At 66.0% G+C, this 15443-nt stretch overlaps 6 protein-coding genes across 6 annotated transcripts in view; 5 read left to right on the forward strand and 1 right to left on the reverse strand.

Moving 5' to 3' along the window:
- Positions 1-1343, forward strand: part of EMIHUDRAFT_202497 (hypothetical protein) — a gene marked incomplete at both ends in the record, with an annotated part of 2419 nt that extends 1076 nt beyond the window's left edge. The window contains one exon of the mRNA XM_005784355.1: positions 1201-1343. Coding sequence (XP_005784412.1) covers positions 1201-1343 — 143 coding nt within the window. The remainder of the gene's footprint in view (positions 1-1200) is intronic.
- A 166-nt stretch (positions 1344-1509) lies between these two features.
- EMIHUDRAFT_98995 (hypothetical protein) lies at positions 1510-2868 on the forward strand (the record flags this gene model as incomplete). The annotated part of the gene is made up of 1 exon (XM_005784356.1): positions 1510-2868. One exon carries the CDS (start codon positions 1510-1512, stop codon positions 2866-2868), a length of 1359 nt encoding a protein of 452 aa, XP_005784413.1.
- A 3918-nt stretch (positions 2869-6786) lies between these two features.
- Positions 6787-8554, forward strand: EMIHUDRAFT_434154 (hypothetical protein). The gene is made up of 4 exons (XM_005784357.1): positions 6787-7182; positions 7252-7429; positions 7510-7941; positions 8088-8554. The coding sequence occupies exons 1-4, from the start codon at positions 6835-6837 to the stop codon at positions 8261-8263; spliced, it is 1134 nt and encodes a 377-aa protein (XP_005784414.1). The 5' UTR covers positions 6787-6834; the 3' UTR covers positions 8264-8554.
- A 709-nt stretch (positions 8555-9263) lies between these two features.
- Positions 9264-9941, forward strand: EMIHUDRAFT_202502 (hypothetical protein; the record flags this gene model as incomplete). Its single annotated transcript, XM_005784358.1, has 2 exons — positions 9264-9359; positions 9435-9941. The coding sequence occupies 2 exons, from the start codon at positions 9264-9266 to the stop codon at positions 9939-9941; spliced, it is 603 nt and encodes a 200-aa protein (XP_005784415.1).
- Positions 9942-12282: 2341 nt separating this feature from the next.
- On the forward strand, positions 12283-14125 carry EMIHUDRAFT_449464 (hypothetical protein; the record flags this gene model as incomplete). The annotated part of the gene is made up of 4 exons (XM_005784359.1): positions 12283-13037; positions 13421-13621; positions 13907-13987; positions 14087-14125. The coding sequence occupies exons 1-4, from the start codon at positions 12438-12440 to the stop codon at positions 14123-14125; spliced, it is 921 nt and encodes a 306-aa protein (XP_005784416.1). The 5' UTR covers positions 12283-12437.
- A 285-nt stretch (positions 14126-14410) lies between these two features.
- Positions 14411-15335, reverse strand: EMIHUDRAFT_202504 (hypothetical protein; the record flags this gene model as incomplete). The annotated part of the gene is made up of 4 exons (XM_005784360.1): positions 14411-14432; positions 14710-14754; positions 14845-14948; positions 15027-15335. The coding sequence occupies 4 exons, from the start codon at positions 15333-15335 to the stop codon at positions 14411-14413; spliced, it is 480 nt and encodes a 159-aa protein (XP_005784417.1).
- Positions 15336-15443: the final 108 nt, after the last annotated feature.

The following is a 15443-nucleotide window of genomic DNA, read 5'->3' on the forward strand; positions in this document are numbered from 1 at the left end:
TACCTTTGATGACCTAGCCAATAGCCGGGACCTCTGCAGACACCTAGCCGGCCCCCAGGCTCCCCACACCTCCCCCACATCTCCCCACACCTCCCCACATCTCCCTCTCCCCACACCTCCCCACATCTCCCCACCTCTCCCAACATCTCCCCACACCTCCCCACACCTCCCCATTCGTGGTAGTAGCCGTGACAGACACGCCCGCACACACACGCACACACGCAAACACACACACACGCACACACACGCACACACACGCACACACACGCACACACACGCACACACACGCACACACACACACACACACACACACACACGCACACACACGCACACACACGCACACACACGCACACGCACGCACACACACGCACACACACGCACACACGCACACACACGCACACACACACACACACGCACACACATGCACACACACGCACACACACGCACACACACGCACACACACGCACACACACGCACACACACGGACACACACCCATACCTCCTCGTGATCCAACCCGCCACCCCCCTCGCCTCGTCACCCTCCCGCCGCCTCGCCGCTACCTCGCCCGCTCGCGCCCGACTTTCTACCTCCTCGTGATCCAGCCCGCCACCTCCCTCGCCCCGTCACCCTCCCGCCGCCTCGCCGCCACCCCGCCCGCTCGCGCCCGACTTTCTACCTCCTCGCGATCCAGCCCGCCACCCCCCTCGCCCCGTCACCCTCCCGCCGCCACGCCGCTGCCTCGCCCGCTCGCGCCCGACTTTCTACCTCCTCGTGATCGCCGTGCCGTTTGTCTCGCCGTCCGAGACGTCCTGCCTGCCGTCTGCTGCCGCCGCGCCGCCTTACCGCCGACCCTTTCCCCGCCGTCCAATGCTCCGCCGTCCCTTCGCCGCTGTGGTCTGCCGTCGTGCCACCGTTCCTTACCGTGCCGCTCCTTCCTCCGTGCCGCGCCGCCCTTGCCGTTTAGCCTGCCGTACCCCCTGCCGTCCGTAACCGCCGTGCCGCCATACCGCCGCTCCCACAGTGCCGCGCCCGCCGTACCGTATGTCCCGCCGTCCGATGTCCTGCCTGCCGTCTGCTGCCACCGCGCCGCCTTACCGCCGACCCTTACCGTGCCGCGCCGCCTTTACACACACACACCTTACTTTCTGCTCGACCGAGTTTGCGCTGATGAGCGAACCGAGCCGCCGGGTGCCCCGCAGCGGCCTCGCTGGGCCAGAACGTCGGCCCCGAGTGCTCCGCAGCAGCCTCGCTGAGCCAGAACGTCGGCTCGCGAGGTGGGGTGCTAGTCTGGGACCCATCCGTGGCAGTTCCCTTGCTCCAAGCGCTTGCGCTTCGGCGGTAGTGATCTAATCACCCGAATACCACGTTCGGATCGCTCCTCATCGCAAACCCCGTCAGCAGTTCACCTTCGGGTATGTTCGTAAGAGCTACATACACTGTAAAAGAAATGAAGGTTCCCACTGTGCTTTGGGCGCCAAATGCAACAAAATCTCCCAGCGTGACAAGCGATGCTCATCCAGAAGGCACAGCCCGCCTCCGTCAAACTCATCCCGTCCGACAACGGGACCCGCTACAAGTGCGTCTACGACAGGGGCAGCAAGGACCCTACGCGGCGCTACGAGGTCGCGGTCTCCCGCGGTTCCGTCCGGACTGTCATCGGCCGGTTTGCGACGCTGGAGGACGCCGCGATCTGCTACGCCCACTCGCCCGAGGGGCAGAAACATGCGGCCAAGCTCGCCGAGGTGGAGGCGCTGCAGGAGGAGCAGAACATGACGAGCGCCGAGGCCCGAGCGACGGCCGCCAAGGAGGGGCTGGAGCTGCATACGCACGGCTCGCACTTTGTGGGCGTCTACCAAAATAAAAAGACGTACAAGCTGCCATTCGTGGCACGCGTGCAGCGCAGCCGCAAAACCATCAACCTCGGCTACTTCAGGTCGGCTGAGGCGGCCGCTCTCTGCTACGCCCGCTCACCCGAGGGCCGGGCGGCGGCGGAGGCCAAGCGCGCCGAGGCGCAAGCGCCGCCGCCGATGACAGCTCCTGCTGCGCTGGCGGCGGCGGCGGAGGAGGGGCTGGTGCTGCCCGCGTCCGGCTCCTCGGGCACGCGCTTCCAGGGCGTCTACTCCTCTGCGGGAACGCACTGTTCGCTGCCCTTTTTCGCCACCTATCGTCGCGACGGCTTCCCAACCTCCCTCGGCTGCTTCGCCACCGCCGAGGAGGCCGCCCTCTGCCGCGCGCGCGCGCTCGCGGCCCCGGCCGACGCCCCCGCCGCCGCCGCGGACGAGCTTGTCGCGACTTGCCCCATCTGCATCGAGCCGATCGACGCCGGCTCTGAGCCGGTCGCCACCACCTGCCTGCACGTGTTTTGCCGCGGGTGCATCGCCGGCTGGCTCGATCAGGCAGTCGAGGCAACCTGCCCGATGTGCCGCGAACCGCTCGAGGGCGCGTTGGGGCAGCTCACGGCCGTGCCGCTGCCGGCCGCCGCGGACACGAGCTCCGCCCCGCGGCGCAGCGGCTGGACGCTCCGCGAGTGGCGGCTGGCCCTCGAGCAGCGGGCCTCCGTCGAGGCCAAGCTCGCCGCGCGCGCCGAGGCCACCGCCCGCTCCGACGAGCAGCAGGCGGCGTTTGTGTACCACAGCGGCGTCCCCAGGCCCGTGGACCTGGCACGGGCGGGGTTCCGTCCGCTCTTCAGCCAGCGGCGTGGCGGGCACATGGCCCGCGGCGAGGCGCACCCGCGGGCGGCGAGGCCCGTCCGCCCCGACCCGCCCGGCAACAACTATGCCGAGGTCAAAAAAGCGCAGCGCCGCCTCGACGCGCGGCGCCGCCTGGACACTGCTGCTAAGAAGCAGAAGAAGGGGGAGGGGCAGTAGACCGCCCAGCTCTCTCTCTCTCTCTCTCTCGCCCCCTCTCTCTCGGCGCGCCCCAGTCGCGCCCCCGTCTCTCTCTTTTGCGAGACGTGTGTGTGTGCCGAGGCTCTCTCTCGCTCTCGCCCCCTCTCTCTCGGCGCGCCCCAGTCGCGCCCCCGTCTCTCTCTTTTGCGAGACGTGTGTGCTCCAAGGAGAGGCGCGGCGAGTGTTGGCCCCCGGTTACGTCAAGCCCGGTTGTAGCGTGTGGGCCGCGCTATCAAAGACACGTTAAACGAAGCAGTGCACCGAAAGTAGACGGTGGGTGAGTGGGCGCGTTGCGATCTCCTGTGGTGCAGCACGATGTCGATGTGACACAGCCGACGCGCTCGCAGAGCGAGTGGTCCTGACAGCCCCGCCACCGCAGCCATCCCGGTTTCCCTCCGACGAGCCGAGTGCACGAGGCGTGGTCTTCTGGGCTCGTGGCTCGATGCGGGCACGGTTTTCTCTCCGCACGGTTGGGTTCGCCCCCTAGTTGCGGATCCCGCCGAGCCCGCTCTGTACCGCCAAGCCTCCCTCCCCGCCCCACCCACCAATCACCACACGGTTCCCCGTGGTAGGGCCGCAGGCAGTCAAGAGGCCGCCAAGGAGCGAATGGAGAGGGCGAGCGCGTGCTCGCCCCTCCCGGGTCGATGTCCGTTCCAGGGCTTCGCCTTGGCGGCGAGGGCGGGGGAGGAGACGCGCTTCGCGGTGGCGCGCCGGAGCACGCGCAGGAAGATGTCTTCGGGCGGAGAGGGGGCGAGGGGGAAAGCCGGAACTCGTCGACCCTGATGTCGCATGTGCTGACAATGCTTTTAGACTCGAGGAGGTAGACGAAGTACCCTCCGAGAGTCTCGGGGTCGGAGCCGAGTCGAGGAGCCGAGGGCGGCGGCGGGCTTGCTCGGATCGGCGCGCTAGTTGGCCTCGTTGCTCCTGCCCCCGCCCTTGCCCTTGCTCTTGCCCTTGCCCCCCGGCGCGTAGCGAGAGGGAGACTTCCCGAAGTGCTCGCGAGCCTCTTCTCAATGATCTTGGCCTTCTCCTCCGGGCTCTTGTCCTTGAGCAGGGCCAGCTCGCACGCCCTGTATAGGTGCTGCAGGGCCTTGCCCGTCTTCCCGGCCTTTTTGCAGACGAGGCAGACGAGCGTCGAAGACGTCGCGGGGGTGCCAGCCCCCTGCCCGGCGGGCGGCGAGTAGGCGGCGAGGATGGCCTGCAGCGCTGCGGGGTTGGCGAGGAGGGCGGAGAGCAGGTCGGTGGAAGAGGGAGCCGGCGGCGGCTCGGACGGCGGCTGAGCAGCGGGCCGGCATCCGGCAAGGGCCTTCCCCGCGCGGGGGGCGCACGTCTCGCCGCGCTCGTCGTGAGTGTCCATGATCTTCGTGAAGACCACGACGCAGGCCTGCATGAGGATGTTGAGGCGGACGGTGCCGTTCTCAGCGGCTTCCTTGGCTGCGAGTAACGGAGACCTCAATGATCCTCGTGGCCACGGAATCGGAGGTGGCGGCGGCGCGGCGGGCGGCGAGCAGAGGGCCTCGGACTCGCGCCTGATCCGATCCCGGACGGGCTCGGCGAGGGTGTCGACGAACTCGAGGAGCAGCAAGTGCAGCTCGTGGTGCGTTTTGGCCTTGTGGCTGCGGCGCTCGTTGAGCCACATGACGGCGTGAAGGCGCTCTTTGAACTCGGGGAAGACCTGCTCGGTCTCTCCAGCCCGAAGCCGCCGGCGAGGAGGGGCTCTCGGCCGAGCTCAACGTAGATCCGCTCCTGGAGCTCGGGATCGGCATTGGCGACCTTGGAATAGATCGCCACAAGGAGGCTGGTTGCGGTGGGCAGGCCAGGCAGGTCGTCGACGACGAGCATGACTCCGCGGGGCCGTTCGCCGACGATGATCGATCTTGTCGAGGAGGGTATGGTAGACGGCATTGTTGATCGAGGCGATGGCGCGCTCGTCGATGTGCGCGACCGAGACGAAACGGTTGAGCTTGCCGTCAGAGAGCATGGTTTTGGTGATGGTGGTAGCGGGCCCACCAAACTGAGTTTTGTTGGCCTTGCCCTTGTCGGCGACGAGGAGCTCGACGTACTCCGAGACGGTCGCGCGAAGGTCTGGCGCGTCCGACTGCAGAAACAGCTTGACGAGCGCGTCGCTGTCGCTCGCAATGATTTTGCTTGAGAGGGGATCGGTGTAAATTCTTCCCCCAGTTGCGATGAGGATGAAAATGCCGGGGTCCGCGTGCTCTGGTCGCTGGAGCAGCTGACGCGAAGGAGGGGTGCCGGCCAAGGTAAGCGTGCCGGCGCCCGCATCGACGCGGATCCGCTTGATCCACCTTGCGGCCTCATCTGAAGCGGCTTTTGCGAAGGTTGTGACATCCTTGGCGGGGACCTCCCCGAGACTCTCCGCCAGTGAGTCGGACATGTCTGGGATAGCGTGAAGGTATCTCCCCCAAAGTGCTGGTCGTGACCAGTTGACGCTGCCACGTTCGGCCGAGCCCCCGCCTTCTGGTGTGTCGACACCAGAAGGGGGTCGTGGGACGTTCTCAAGAGAAGACGACGTAGTCGTGGACGGCCGCAATCACAGTGGACGGGACACGACAGGGTGAAGTGTGAAAGCACAGAGGCAACTAAAACACACTAGGGTTCGGGAGATGGCTAGGGTTAGGGAGAGAGTGCCTGACGGGCTTCGGGGCGGACGGATCAGTCTTGTATTCTAGTCTTCTAGAGAAAGATGTTCAACGCTTTGCTAGTTTCTTTTCAAGTGCCAGTGCGCGCCAGTCCCGTGCCCAGTGTAAGAAAGAAAGAAAGAACACAAGCAACCAAAGGGAAGGATGGGAGGACGGCACGCCGCCGCCACACAGTAAATAAGTAAATAAATAAAACGGACATCCCAAGCTAGGGCTGGGTCGAGGATAGACACGTCCCCACCTTTGCAGGATTTTGCAAAAGCGAGGGGGGAGGGCGCATCGCCGCGCGGAGAGGGCTGGGCACAGGGCACAGGGGATCTCTCTCGCATAGGATACACACTCGGCGGCACGAGGGCAGGGCTGGGCGTCCTATTTGTGCTCCCCTCTGGACCCCTCGCTCTCTGGCACTATCCATCTGACCACTCATCTGGGGGGCTTGGCGAGCTGCCGCGCTGCGGGGCAGGGCTGGTGAGAATGGGCTCCGGCCACTCGCCCGTGCGGGTGTAACCCCGCATCTGTCGGACAGAGGCCTCGACCGCCCCTCGCGGCAAGCTCTATAGCAGCTCGAGAAGCTCGCCCGCCGCCACCGCCGCGTCGAACTGCGTCCTCATGCCGAGCGCGCCGCATACCCTGCGGACCTCCCTCGTCCGGCGTATCGGTTTCATAGCCGGACGAGTCAGCGGAGGCGGCCCGCTTGGCGGGCGGAGAGTCGGGCGACGGCGAGCGCGACTGGCGCGAGGGCCCGCTGCCGCGCGCGCACAGCGCGTTCTTGTCAACGACACGGAGCTAGAATTATTTAAATTCGTTTCAACGGACACATTATCGGCGTCTTGTGCCTTGTCTCATGTGAGAACCAGCTTGGAGCAAAAATAGAGCAGTCATCTCCAGGGAGAGATGGGCGACGCACACGAACACAGAGGGACAGTGCGCACCCCGCCCCGCTCGCAGGGCGTGCATCACACAGGTGGACTGTGTGACTCCTCGGGTGATTCTTGATTTTGTTTTGCGCTTCGCCGTCGTTCTTCTTCTCCGCGTCGACGAGCGCGTAGTCGCACACCTGTCGTTGGTGGTCAGTGAAGATGGTCTCTGTGCAGCGCTCGGCGGAGCCGACGCGAGAGAAGTGCCGCCATGCGTTCAGGCGCTGTGAAGGGAGAGGGCCCAGCGTCGTGCACTTGCGCGGCCACGAATTCTTTCTCAACGCACACATTTCGGCGCCTCCTGCATATTCGGGACCTCGTTTGCTCACCTCCCTTCCTCCCTCCACACGAACCTTAAGCGGCCTGCGATGATCACTTCTCGACGCGGCTCTGGGGCGCGCTGGGGCACGATGGGCGCCCTTGCGCTCGCCGGCGCGCTCGCCGGCGCGCTCTGCTTCGTGGCCGCACCCCGCCGGGCCGCGCGTAGCCTCCTCCTCCCAGACTACGACTACAGCGCAGCGGTCGGCTCAGGCCCCTTCCCTTGGGAAGAGTGGGAAGAGCCATCCTTCTCGCCCTCCTGGCCAGTGGTCGACATTCGCATTCCCGACTTCGGGTCCTTGTTCCAAAGCAGCCCTCCGCCTCCGCCTCCGCCGCTCGCCCGCGCCCGGCTGATGGACTGGACGATGGCGTTCATCTCGGTCGACACGCACACCGAAGTGCCCCCCTCCGCGCTGGGTGCGCTCCTGTCCCATGCACACGACCGACCCCGGCCCTATTCCTCGCAGGTGCCGGTCAATGTGCAGGTCGGCGACACGGCGCAGAAGCAGGCGCTCGACGCGACCGTCGACCTCACAAAGACCGCCGTCGCAGGCAGCCAGGGCTACGTCGCGGCGGACGGGTTCGTGCCTGCGCGCGCCTCCTCCTCCAGCAGCGGCGGGCGGCTCGGCGACGAGATTGGCGCCGGTGGGCCGCGCGCCTTGAGCGACTTCCCCTTCCTTCCCCCGCCTCGGTGAGCCTGCCTTGGAGGGGTTGAATGTGTGTAGGGGAGCTGCGCAGCGGGGACTTCGCCGCGGACGTGCCTCCGTGCCGGTACGCGGGCGAGACGGGCTGCTTGGTCGCCGCCCCCCTCTGCCACGACGAGTGCGGCGAGTACCTCTCGACGCTCCGCAGTCAGGGCGTGACAGACTACGACGGCGTCGGGGTGTGCGACGACGGCGGGGAGGGGTCGGAGTGGGGCGCCTGCGCCTTGGGCTCCGACTGCTCCGACTGCGGGCCGCGGGAGGCGGAAGGGGCCCCCTCTGCCACCGGCAGCGGCAGCGGCAGCGGGCGAGGCATGGCTCAGAGCGGTGCGGGCGGCGGCGGCGGCGCGAGCGCGAGCAGCAAGGAGGCCCCTACTGGGGCCCCTAGCAAGGCGCACGCTGTTGTGGCGAGCAACCCGACGCTAGGCACGCTCTCGAGCTTGTCGGGCATGCTCGGTGCGACGCGCCACCCGCACTAAACCCGCACTCCCCTCTCCCCTCCCTCGCCTCCCCGCGCGCTCTGCTCCCGCTCCCCCCCTTCTCTCGCGATTGCATCTTCTTCCGGCGACATCAACGCGACGTCCCCTCTCTCATGGACACAGGCGTCAAGGCGCTGTTCACGCCGCCCCCGCCGCCTCCGCCAAACAGCGTCGCCTCCTTCCTCTCGCACGTGACCACGTCGGTCGACAACAAGCTGACAGACACAGGGCTACCGGCGCTCTTCGCCGACCCGCCCCCGCCCCCGCCAGATGTGCTCCACGCACTGCTCTTCGACTGATACGCTTTTGCAACCTCTCCCCGCCTGCTGCTGCCTCGTGTGTCGTTAGCCCAGGCCGGTGGTGGAGATGGACATGCGATTCTCCTGAGCTCTCCCCGAGAGAGAGAAAGCCCTCGAGGAGAAGTGAAGCTCTTTGGGGAAGCGCTTATCACATTTTTGTGGTGACTGTTTTGTCACAGATCTGAGCTTCGTGCTCGTAGCTCGTGCGTGTTGCAGGCGTTTGTGTGTGTTGTTGCTGTGTGCCATCTTCCCTCTCAGTGTATCCTATTGGAATATGCGACTTTGGAAATCAAATCAATTCTCACAAGACTGTACAACTCGCACAAGAGGCTGCAGGCTCTAGAGGGGTAAAGGAGCCCAACGGCCAACGCCCCGGAGCGTCCGGGCGGAAGTGCATCGCCCACCGCTCACCCATGCAACTGTGTTCGGAATTCTCGGCCCGGAACAACTTGCGGTGGCCGGTGGTCGCCTCGCCCCAACGACACGAGTCACGAGAGTCAGAGAAAGTGGAGACCAGTTTCTGGTCGCAAGCGAAGTGTGGTGTGTGGAAAAGTGACACCGCCTTAGCTGCCTCGAGGCACCGCCTACCGCCTATCTGTCTGTCTGTCTATGTTTAGTTGGCCAAGCAAGTACAAGTAAGTAAGTGAGCATATACACGAACGAAGGAACGAGCTTTCTCTCTCTCCGCTCCCGCGCCCGACTCCCGTGTATCGTGTGCGAGCTGTGCTGTCTGTCTGTCTGTCTCTCGCGTCTCACTCCCTCTGCTGCCACTCTTGAAATCGTTGGTTGGGTCGCTTCAGTTCACGAAGTCCCCCCGTGGGCCGACCCTCCGATTTTATGAGAAGAGAACAAAGGGAGGGCACCAAAATTTGTTTATTGCAATCCCAGCGCCGCGCCTGCATGCCTGATCCGACGCTTACTCAAAACGCGAAACTTGCATTTCGGGTAAAACTTTTCGTTCGTCCATTCCCTCAGTCGCTCGGTGCCGTGCCTGCACGACATGGCGCTCCTCAAGCTGCTCGTCGCGTTCACGGCCGTCGCCCGGGCGGCACCCATCGGGCTGGAAGAGTCGCGCCGCCTCCAGGAAGCGCTCGAGGTGCACACAAACAGCGCGCCCCGCCTTCCCCCCTTTTCATGTTGGCGCCTCAACAGTCCCTACGGGATTCCATAGGCGAACGCCAAGGTGGTCACCGCTGGGGCCACGAGCGACGGCCCCGAGGTGGGTCTCACGGCCGGTGCCACCAGCGACGGCTCCGAGGAGGGTTTCCTCTTCGCCGGCGCCACGAGCGACGGCTCTGAGGAGGATGGCAACTCCCTGGAGGAGCTGCGCACCCAGGGCGCCGTCACCGCAAGCGCCACGAGCGATGGCCCCGAGGAGATGCTCACTGCCGGCGCCACGAGCGACGGCTCCGAGGAGGACGGCAACTCCCTTGACGATCTGATGAAGTCTGCCACATCAGGCGCCATCACCGCAAGCGCCACAAGTGATGGTCCGGAGGAGGTGCTCTCTGCTGGGGCCACCAGCGACGGCAGCGAGGAGCAGGAGGGCATGCTCACTGCTGGTGCCACGAGCGATGGCTCCGAGGAGCAAGAGGCCGAGATGGCCGCCAAGAGCGAGCCGGCCAAGCCCAAACTCATGCTCGGAAAGTTGAGCTCGGTGCTTGGCGGCGGCCTCTGATGTGCCTCGCATCCTGGCCCTCCTCGCCCTGCCAGGCGGCGGTGCGATGATCAGCGGTCAGGTGCCGCTCCGCGAGCCCGCCCGCACCATCGAGCTTACTCGCGGGCTGTAATTACATCGTGCCTGAGAGAGAGAGATTTGTTTGTCGTGCCTGTGCTTTGGCGTATGGCGGCGGCCAGTGTAGCGTGTTCGGCCGGGCCCTGAGGCTTTGCTGCGGAGGTGGAATGATGTGGTGAAAGAGATTTAGCAGGAAGGGCAAAAGAAAAAAAGCAAAAGCACAACTCCGAATTCTTTTTCTTGTCGCTTAGCCTTAGGGATAGTCAAGCGCCTGGCGAGTACAGACCACGCGCCTCACTTTTTCACAGGGGGGATCCGTCTTCGCTGCACATGCTGAAGCCGCCAGGCAAAGCTTTGTGCTGTGAATACTGTCTGTGCTTGCTTGTGCGTCTAGGTAGGTAGGTAGAAAGGTGAAGAACAGCCAGGCTCGGACTGGACACCAACGCGGTATGGGTGGACGCTGGACAGATGATGACGACACGCACGAGCGACACACAGACACAAACAAGCTCACAAGACACACAGCCAGCGGGCTGCCACACATCCTGAGTGGGCGTACACATCACTCAGGCCACATCCTCCCTGTCGCCCCCCCCAGCACTCCAAGGTGCCAAGAGAACAAACAAGGGCACAACGACACAACAGACGACAGGAAGTGACATGCGAGGCTAGAGCAGGCTTGCTCTACCTCCAGCAATCTCTCCGGCCGGCGAGGCACGGACGAGACCGTGTGTGGGGTCTAGTGAGGTGTCTATGGACGCCCTCCTCAGAGGCTAGCTGCCTGCGGCTAGCCCTAATCTCGCACTCACAGGCGATGACAATCCAATGTATGAGTGTATTCAAGCAGAGGCGCGTGTGCTAATTCTAGGCCGCACGTCGTGGCACTATGACGGAGGTAGACGTGCGACCGCAGCGCGCCCACCACAGTCTCGGTGGTGCGCGCGTGTTAGCGATAGAGTTGCGGGGAGAGCCATGCCCGACTTTTCGAAGGCGATCCCCACGCCACGGATGCCAGCCGTGCCTTCGCGGGAGTCGTCTCACGAGCCGCGCCCCGTCGGCACTGTCCCCGAGTAGGCCCGCCTTGGCGGCACACACTCTCAACCAGGACAGTCCGGCCTCCGGGAACGTGTCGCGCGCCGGCGACGATCGCGGCATGGTCGTTTTGAAGCGAAGATGGCACGACCACCGCCCTGCTTCGCAGACCGGGCAAGGAGGGGGCTGCTCCCGTTCCGCGAGGAACAGGAGGTCTCCCCCCCTCCCCCGGCCTGAGCAGCGACGTGTGGAAGGCAGCCCCTTGAGTCGAGGGCGGCGCGACCATTGCGCTGACTCAAAGACCAGCAAGCTGGCCCGTTCAGTACAGATGGTCTCGCCGCCCCGCTCCGCGCCGCCCGCCGATGCGCCGCGCCGCCGCCCGATGATTATTAAACCCGACGCGGAACAATACGTAATTAATTAATGGATTAACGAATGAGGTTAGGACGTGGAATACGTCAACTCATATCCCTCCAGGTTACCCAATATGAATAACTAAATCGAGCCGCGCAGTCGCGCCGCCACCTCGCGCCGTCCGCGCCTTTCGCTGCTCCTGTAATACGCGCCGCCGCGCCGCGCCGCCGCCTCGCGCCGCCCGTCGCCGCGCCGCGCCGCCCCAGTCCTCTTAGTCCATCATGAAATAAACTCAAAGTCCACCACAGCCACCAGCCTCCACCTCCACCTTCGAGCCGCGATCCCTGCCGCCCGCGACGCCGCCCGCCGCGTCAGATTGCCCCGACGCGCGCCTCGAGTCGAGTCGGAGAGCCGCGCCGCACCAGCAGCATCATCTGCACCACCAGCAGCAGCAGCACCACCACCACCACCACCAGAGAGAGAAGCGCACCTGCCCGACGCCGCCCGCCGCGTGAGATGCTCGCGACGCGCTCGTCGAGCCCAGTCGCAGAGCCGCGCCGCGCCAGCAGCAGCATCGGCACCAGCAGCAGCACCATCACCACCACCAGCACCAACAGAGAGAGGCAGTGCAGGCGCAGAAGCGCTCGCAGAGCGGCGCGCAGCGCCGCGCACGCCACGCTGCGGACCGTCGGACGAGCGCAGCGCACGTCGGCGGCGAGCCGCGTCGCCAGCCGTCCCGCGAGAGAGCGGCGCCGCCGCGTGCGCGCAGCAGCCGCCGCGGCAGAGGCGAGCCGCGGCGACGTCCGCACAACCGATAACTGCCATTCGCGGTTTAGGCTAGCTCTATGCGTCTTGGGCAGGGGTTGTGTTGTGTGTGAATAGGCGGAGAAGGCGGAGGCGAAGGCTCGCGGCAGAAGGAGCGCGTCGCTGCCATCCTCGCGGGCACGGACGCTGCGGGCGCGGGCGCGGGGGTGGAGGAGGCGCTCAATTGCTGGGAGGAGGGTGCGTACGAAGCGGAGACGCTGGAGACGCTCGCCGAGTTCGTGCGCCGCGATGAGTCTCACCTCGCTCCCTCGTGAGCTGCTCCAAAAGATCCTCGGCCATTTGCTGCGCAATCGGACGAGGTCTGATGAGCATAACGCTGAATCGTGGATCGATCTGCTTCATGCCTGCAGCTCCTGCAAGTCGTTCATCACAGACGCCGGGGACGGCTCGCTTCTCGAGGCTGTGTCTGAGGATATGCTGGCGAGGCTGCTGCCGTCGCCCTACTACCGCTCGGCGCAGCCGATCGCACGCAGTGCGTTCGGCGCCCTTTCCCGGTCCCTCAGTCCCTGCGACCTGTGCTACATGGGACCGACGGGCCGCGGCCAGCCGTGCAAGCGCAAATACGTGTCGTCCGCTCTGCGCGCCGTCGATCTCCACCTCAAGAGTGTGCTCACGGCTGCGAACGGCGCCTACCTGCTCCAGCACCGCTGGCTGCGCCACATGGGGATCGGCGCGCGGGAGTCTCGCCTCTTGAGGCTGCGCGCTGGGCGGCGAGAGGAGGCGATGCGGCTGCGGGTCCTCTCTGACCGGACGGCAGGGCTCGCAGGCCGGTGGTGGGTGAGCGTCGTCTGCCTCTCGTCCGAGATGTCGACGCACGATATGAGCGAGGTGCAACACGCAACACACGCACACGCACACGCACACGCACACACACACACACACACACACACACACACACACACACACACACACACACACACACACACACACACACACACACACACACACACACACACACACACATACACATACACATGCACACACACACACACATACACATGCACACACACACACATGCACACACACACACACACACGCACACACGCACACACGCACACACACACACACACACACACACACACACACACACACACACGTGCTCGCCTCACGCCCTCTCCCTGCCCCACGCTCTCCCTCCGCCTGCCCTCCGCCCCTCCCCTCCGCCTTTTCGCTCCGCCGGGCGGTGGCGATGACTCTGCGGCTTGGCTTAGGCCTTCGCCGCCCTCTGCGAGAGCCACTTCATCCTTGCAGACTACCCGCAGCAGATGGCCATCCCCCTCCACCGCCCCCTCTCCTACGACCTCCCCTACGACCCGCCGCACTCCGACCCTCCCGAGGCGGCCACCCGACTCGGGGCTGCTGCCCGACTCGAGACTGCCGCGCCGCGAGAGGCGCGGCCGCGGGACCGAATCGTGTTTGAGACGGTGCGGGAGGGGAGCGGGGCGGGGAGCGGGGCGGGGAGCGGGGCGGGGAGCGACGAGGGGAGCGGGGAGGAGGGGGAAGGGGTCGGGGAGCGCTTCGCGACCACCTTTGTCTGGCTGCGGGCGGGCGCAGGCGGTGCCAGCGCTGGTGCGGGTGGGTCGGCAGGCCGGTGGGCCGCGTCGCCGAGGGGCGAGGGCGAGGGCGAGGTTGCGCGGGCGGTCTTGCGGTACGAGGGGCGGGGCGGCGTCGGCGGGCCTTGCATCAGCTCGCTCGAGCTGGCGGACGGCGTCGAGGCGGGCGAGGCGGAGGCGGTGGCGGCGGCGCTGCTCGCCGAGGTTGAGGGCTTTGCGGCGCATGTGTTCCCCGCCTTTGGGCTGCTCATCAGACAGACCTTGAGGAAGGTGCGAGGCCGGCGCGTGTCTGTGCGCGAGGTGTCGCGACCCTTGTTTCCCGAGGCAACCGACACCCCGGGGCACGAGGTCGGTGAGGTCTGAGGAGCGTGTGATGTGTGAGCGAAGCGTGTGTCTTCGCGAATCTGCGCGTTTGCGGCTCTGTGTGTGTGTGTCCCTCCGCTCCGCTCTCTTTGTCTCCCGCCGGGGGGCGGGGGCGGGCCGGGGCGCGGGGGCGGCGCGGGGGGAGGCGGCGGCCCCGAGCCCCCAACGCGCAGATTCGCGAAGACCCGAGCTTCGCGGCGGATGGGCCCCAAAGCCGAGACGGGCCCCCCCCGCGGAGGCCAGTCCATGCCGCAATCGAAAGCCGGAGGCGAAAGGTGGAGAAAATCACGAGCCAATCTGCACAAGACTGTGGGGACAACACGATCTCCGCGAAATCCACTCTCGAGTCTCGTGTTCTCGCGTGGAGCAGCACAAGAGCATCTACAGACGAACTCAGAAGCGCAGTCACATCGTCATCGACCCCGCGGGGGGCGGGGGCTCGCGCTCTCTCTCGATGTCGATCACAATCATATAACCGGTGCGCTCAGCCACTCAACGCCCCGCCGCCCGTTCCCAGCCCACAACGCCCGTCACGACTCTCCCGAGGACGGCTCCGGCGGTGGCGGCGGCGGCGGCGCGCTGACTCCGGCGGCGCGGAGCGAGGCGACGTTGGCCGATACGCGGTTGGCCTGCGTGCGGCGCGGCAAGAGTGAGGGAGGCGGAGGGTGGCGGGGGAGGGGCGGCGGGTGCTGCGTCGCTCCTCGGCCGTCCGCTGGTACGATGCGAAGCGGTGCTGCGAGAGTTGCTCGGCCAGCATCTCCTGCCGCGTCTTGCCCTCGAAGACACGCTGCATCACGAGGTTGCGGTACTCGTACTTGGCCTCCTCCAGCACCGTCGCCGCGTCCTCCCCGTCCCGCGCCCGCGCCGCGTCGCGCCGCGCCTGCGCCTCCTCGGGGCTGACTCTGCCGGCGTCGCGCTTGCGCAGAGGCATCCACCGCAGCACGAGGGGGCTCGTGCGCAGCGTGCTCTCGAGCTCCGAGAGGGAGGCGGGCGAGCAGAAGAGGTCGAGCGTGAGGTAGTGCGCTCGGTAGTGGTTCACGCCTCGCTGCCGGATCCGGTACGCGAGATCGCGGATGCCCCACGAGCGCACCTCTGTGATCACCGCGCCGCGGCTCCAGAGCTTGGTCGCACAGTTGCGGAGCAGGCCGACCAGCTTCTCGCGCGAGCCCGCGGTATTGGCAGCCAGCACAACGACGTCATACGCAGGCATGGGCGTGGAGAGTGGTAAGCGCACGAGCAAGCCGTGAGCGCGGCCCAAGTCGCGCAGGGTCCAGAAGAAAATTACGAGACAGCAATTGTCGCGGCCGCAGGACGTTGG

The sequence above is a fragment of the Emiliania huxleyi genome (genome assembly GCF_000372725.1).
Source record: "Emiliania huxleyi CCMP1516 chromosome Unknown EMIHUscaffold_17, whole genome shotgun sequence".
In the NCBI taxonomy this organism is placed as follows: domain Eukaryota; phylum Haptophyta; order Isochrysidales; family Noelaerhabdaceae; genus Emiliania; species Emiliania huxleyi.

Excerpts from the sequence above, each read along its gene's own strand:
- EMIHUDRAFT_434154 (XM_005784357.1), top strand. The coding sequence starts at position 6,835 with ATGATCACTTCTCGACGCGGCTCTGGGGCGCGCTGGGGCACGATGGGC. Across the intron at positions 7,183-7,251 it reads CGGTCGACACGCACACCGAA|GTGCCGGTCAATGTGCAGGT; the intron begins GTGCCCCCCTCC and ends TATTCCTCGCAG. Across the intron at positions 7,942-8,087 it reads GAGCTTGTCGGGCATGCTCG|GCGTCAAGGCGCTGTTCACG; the intron begins GTGCGACGCGCC and ends TCATGGACACAG.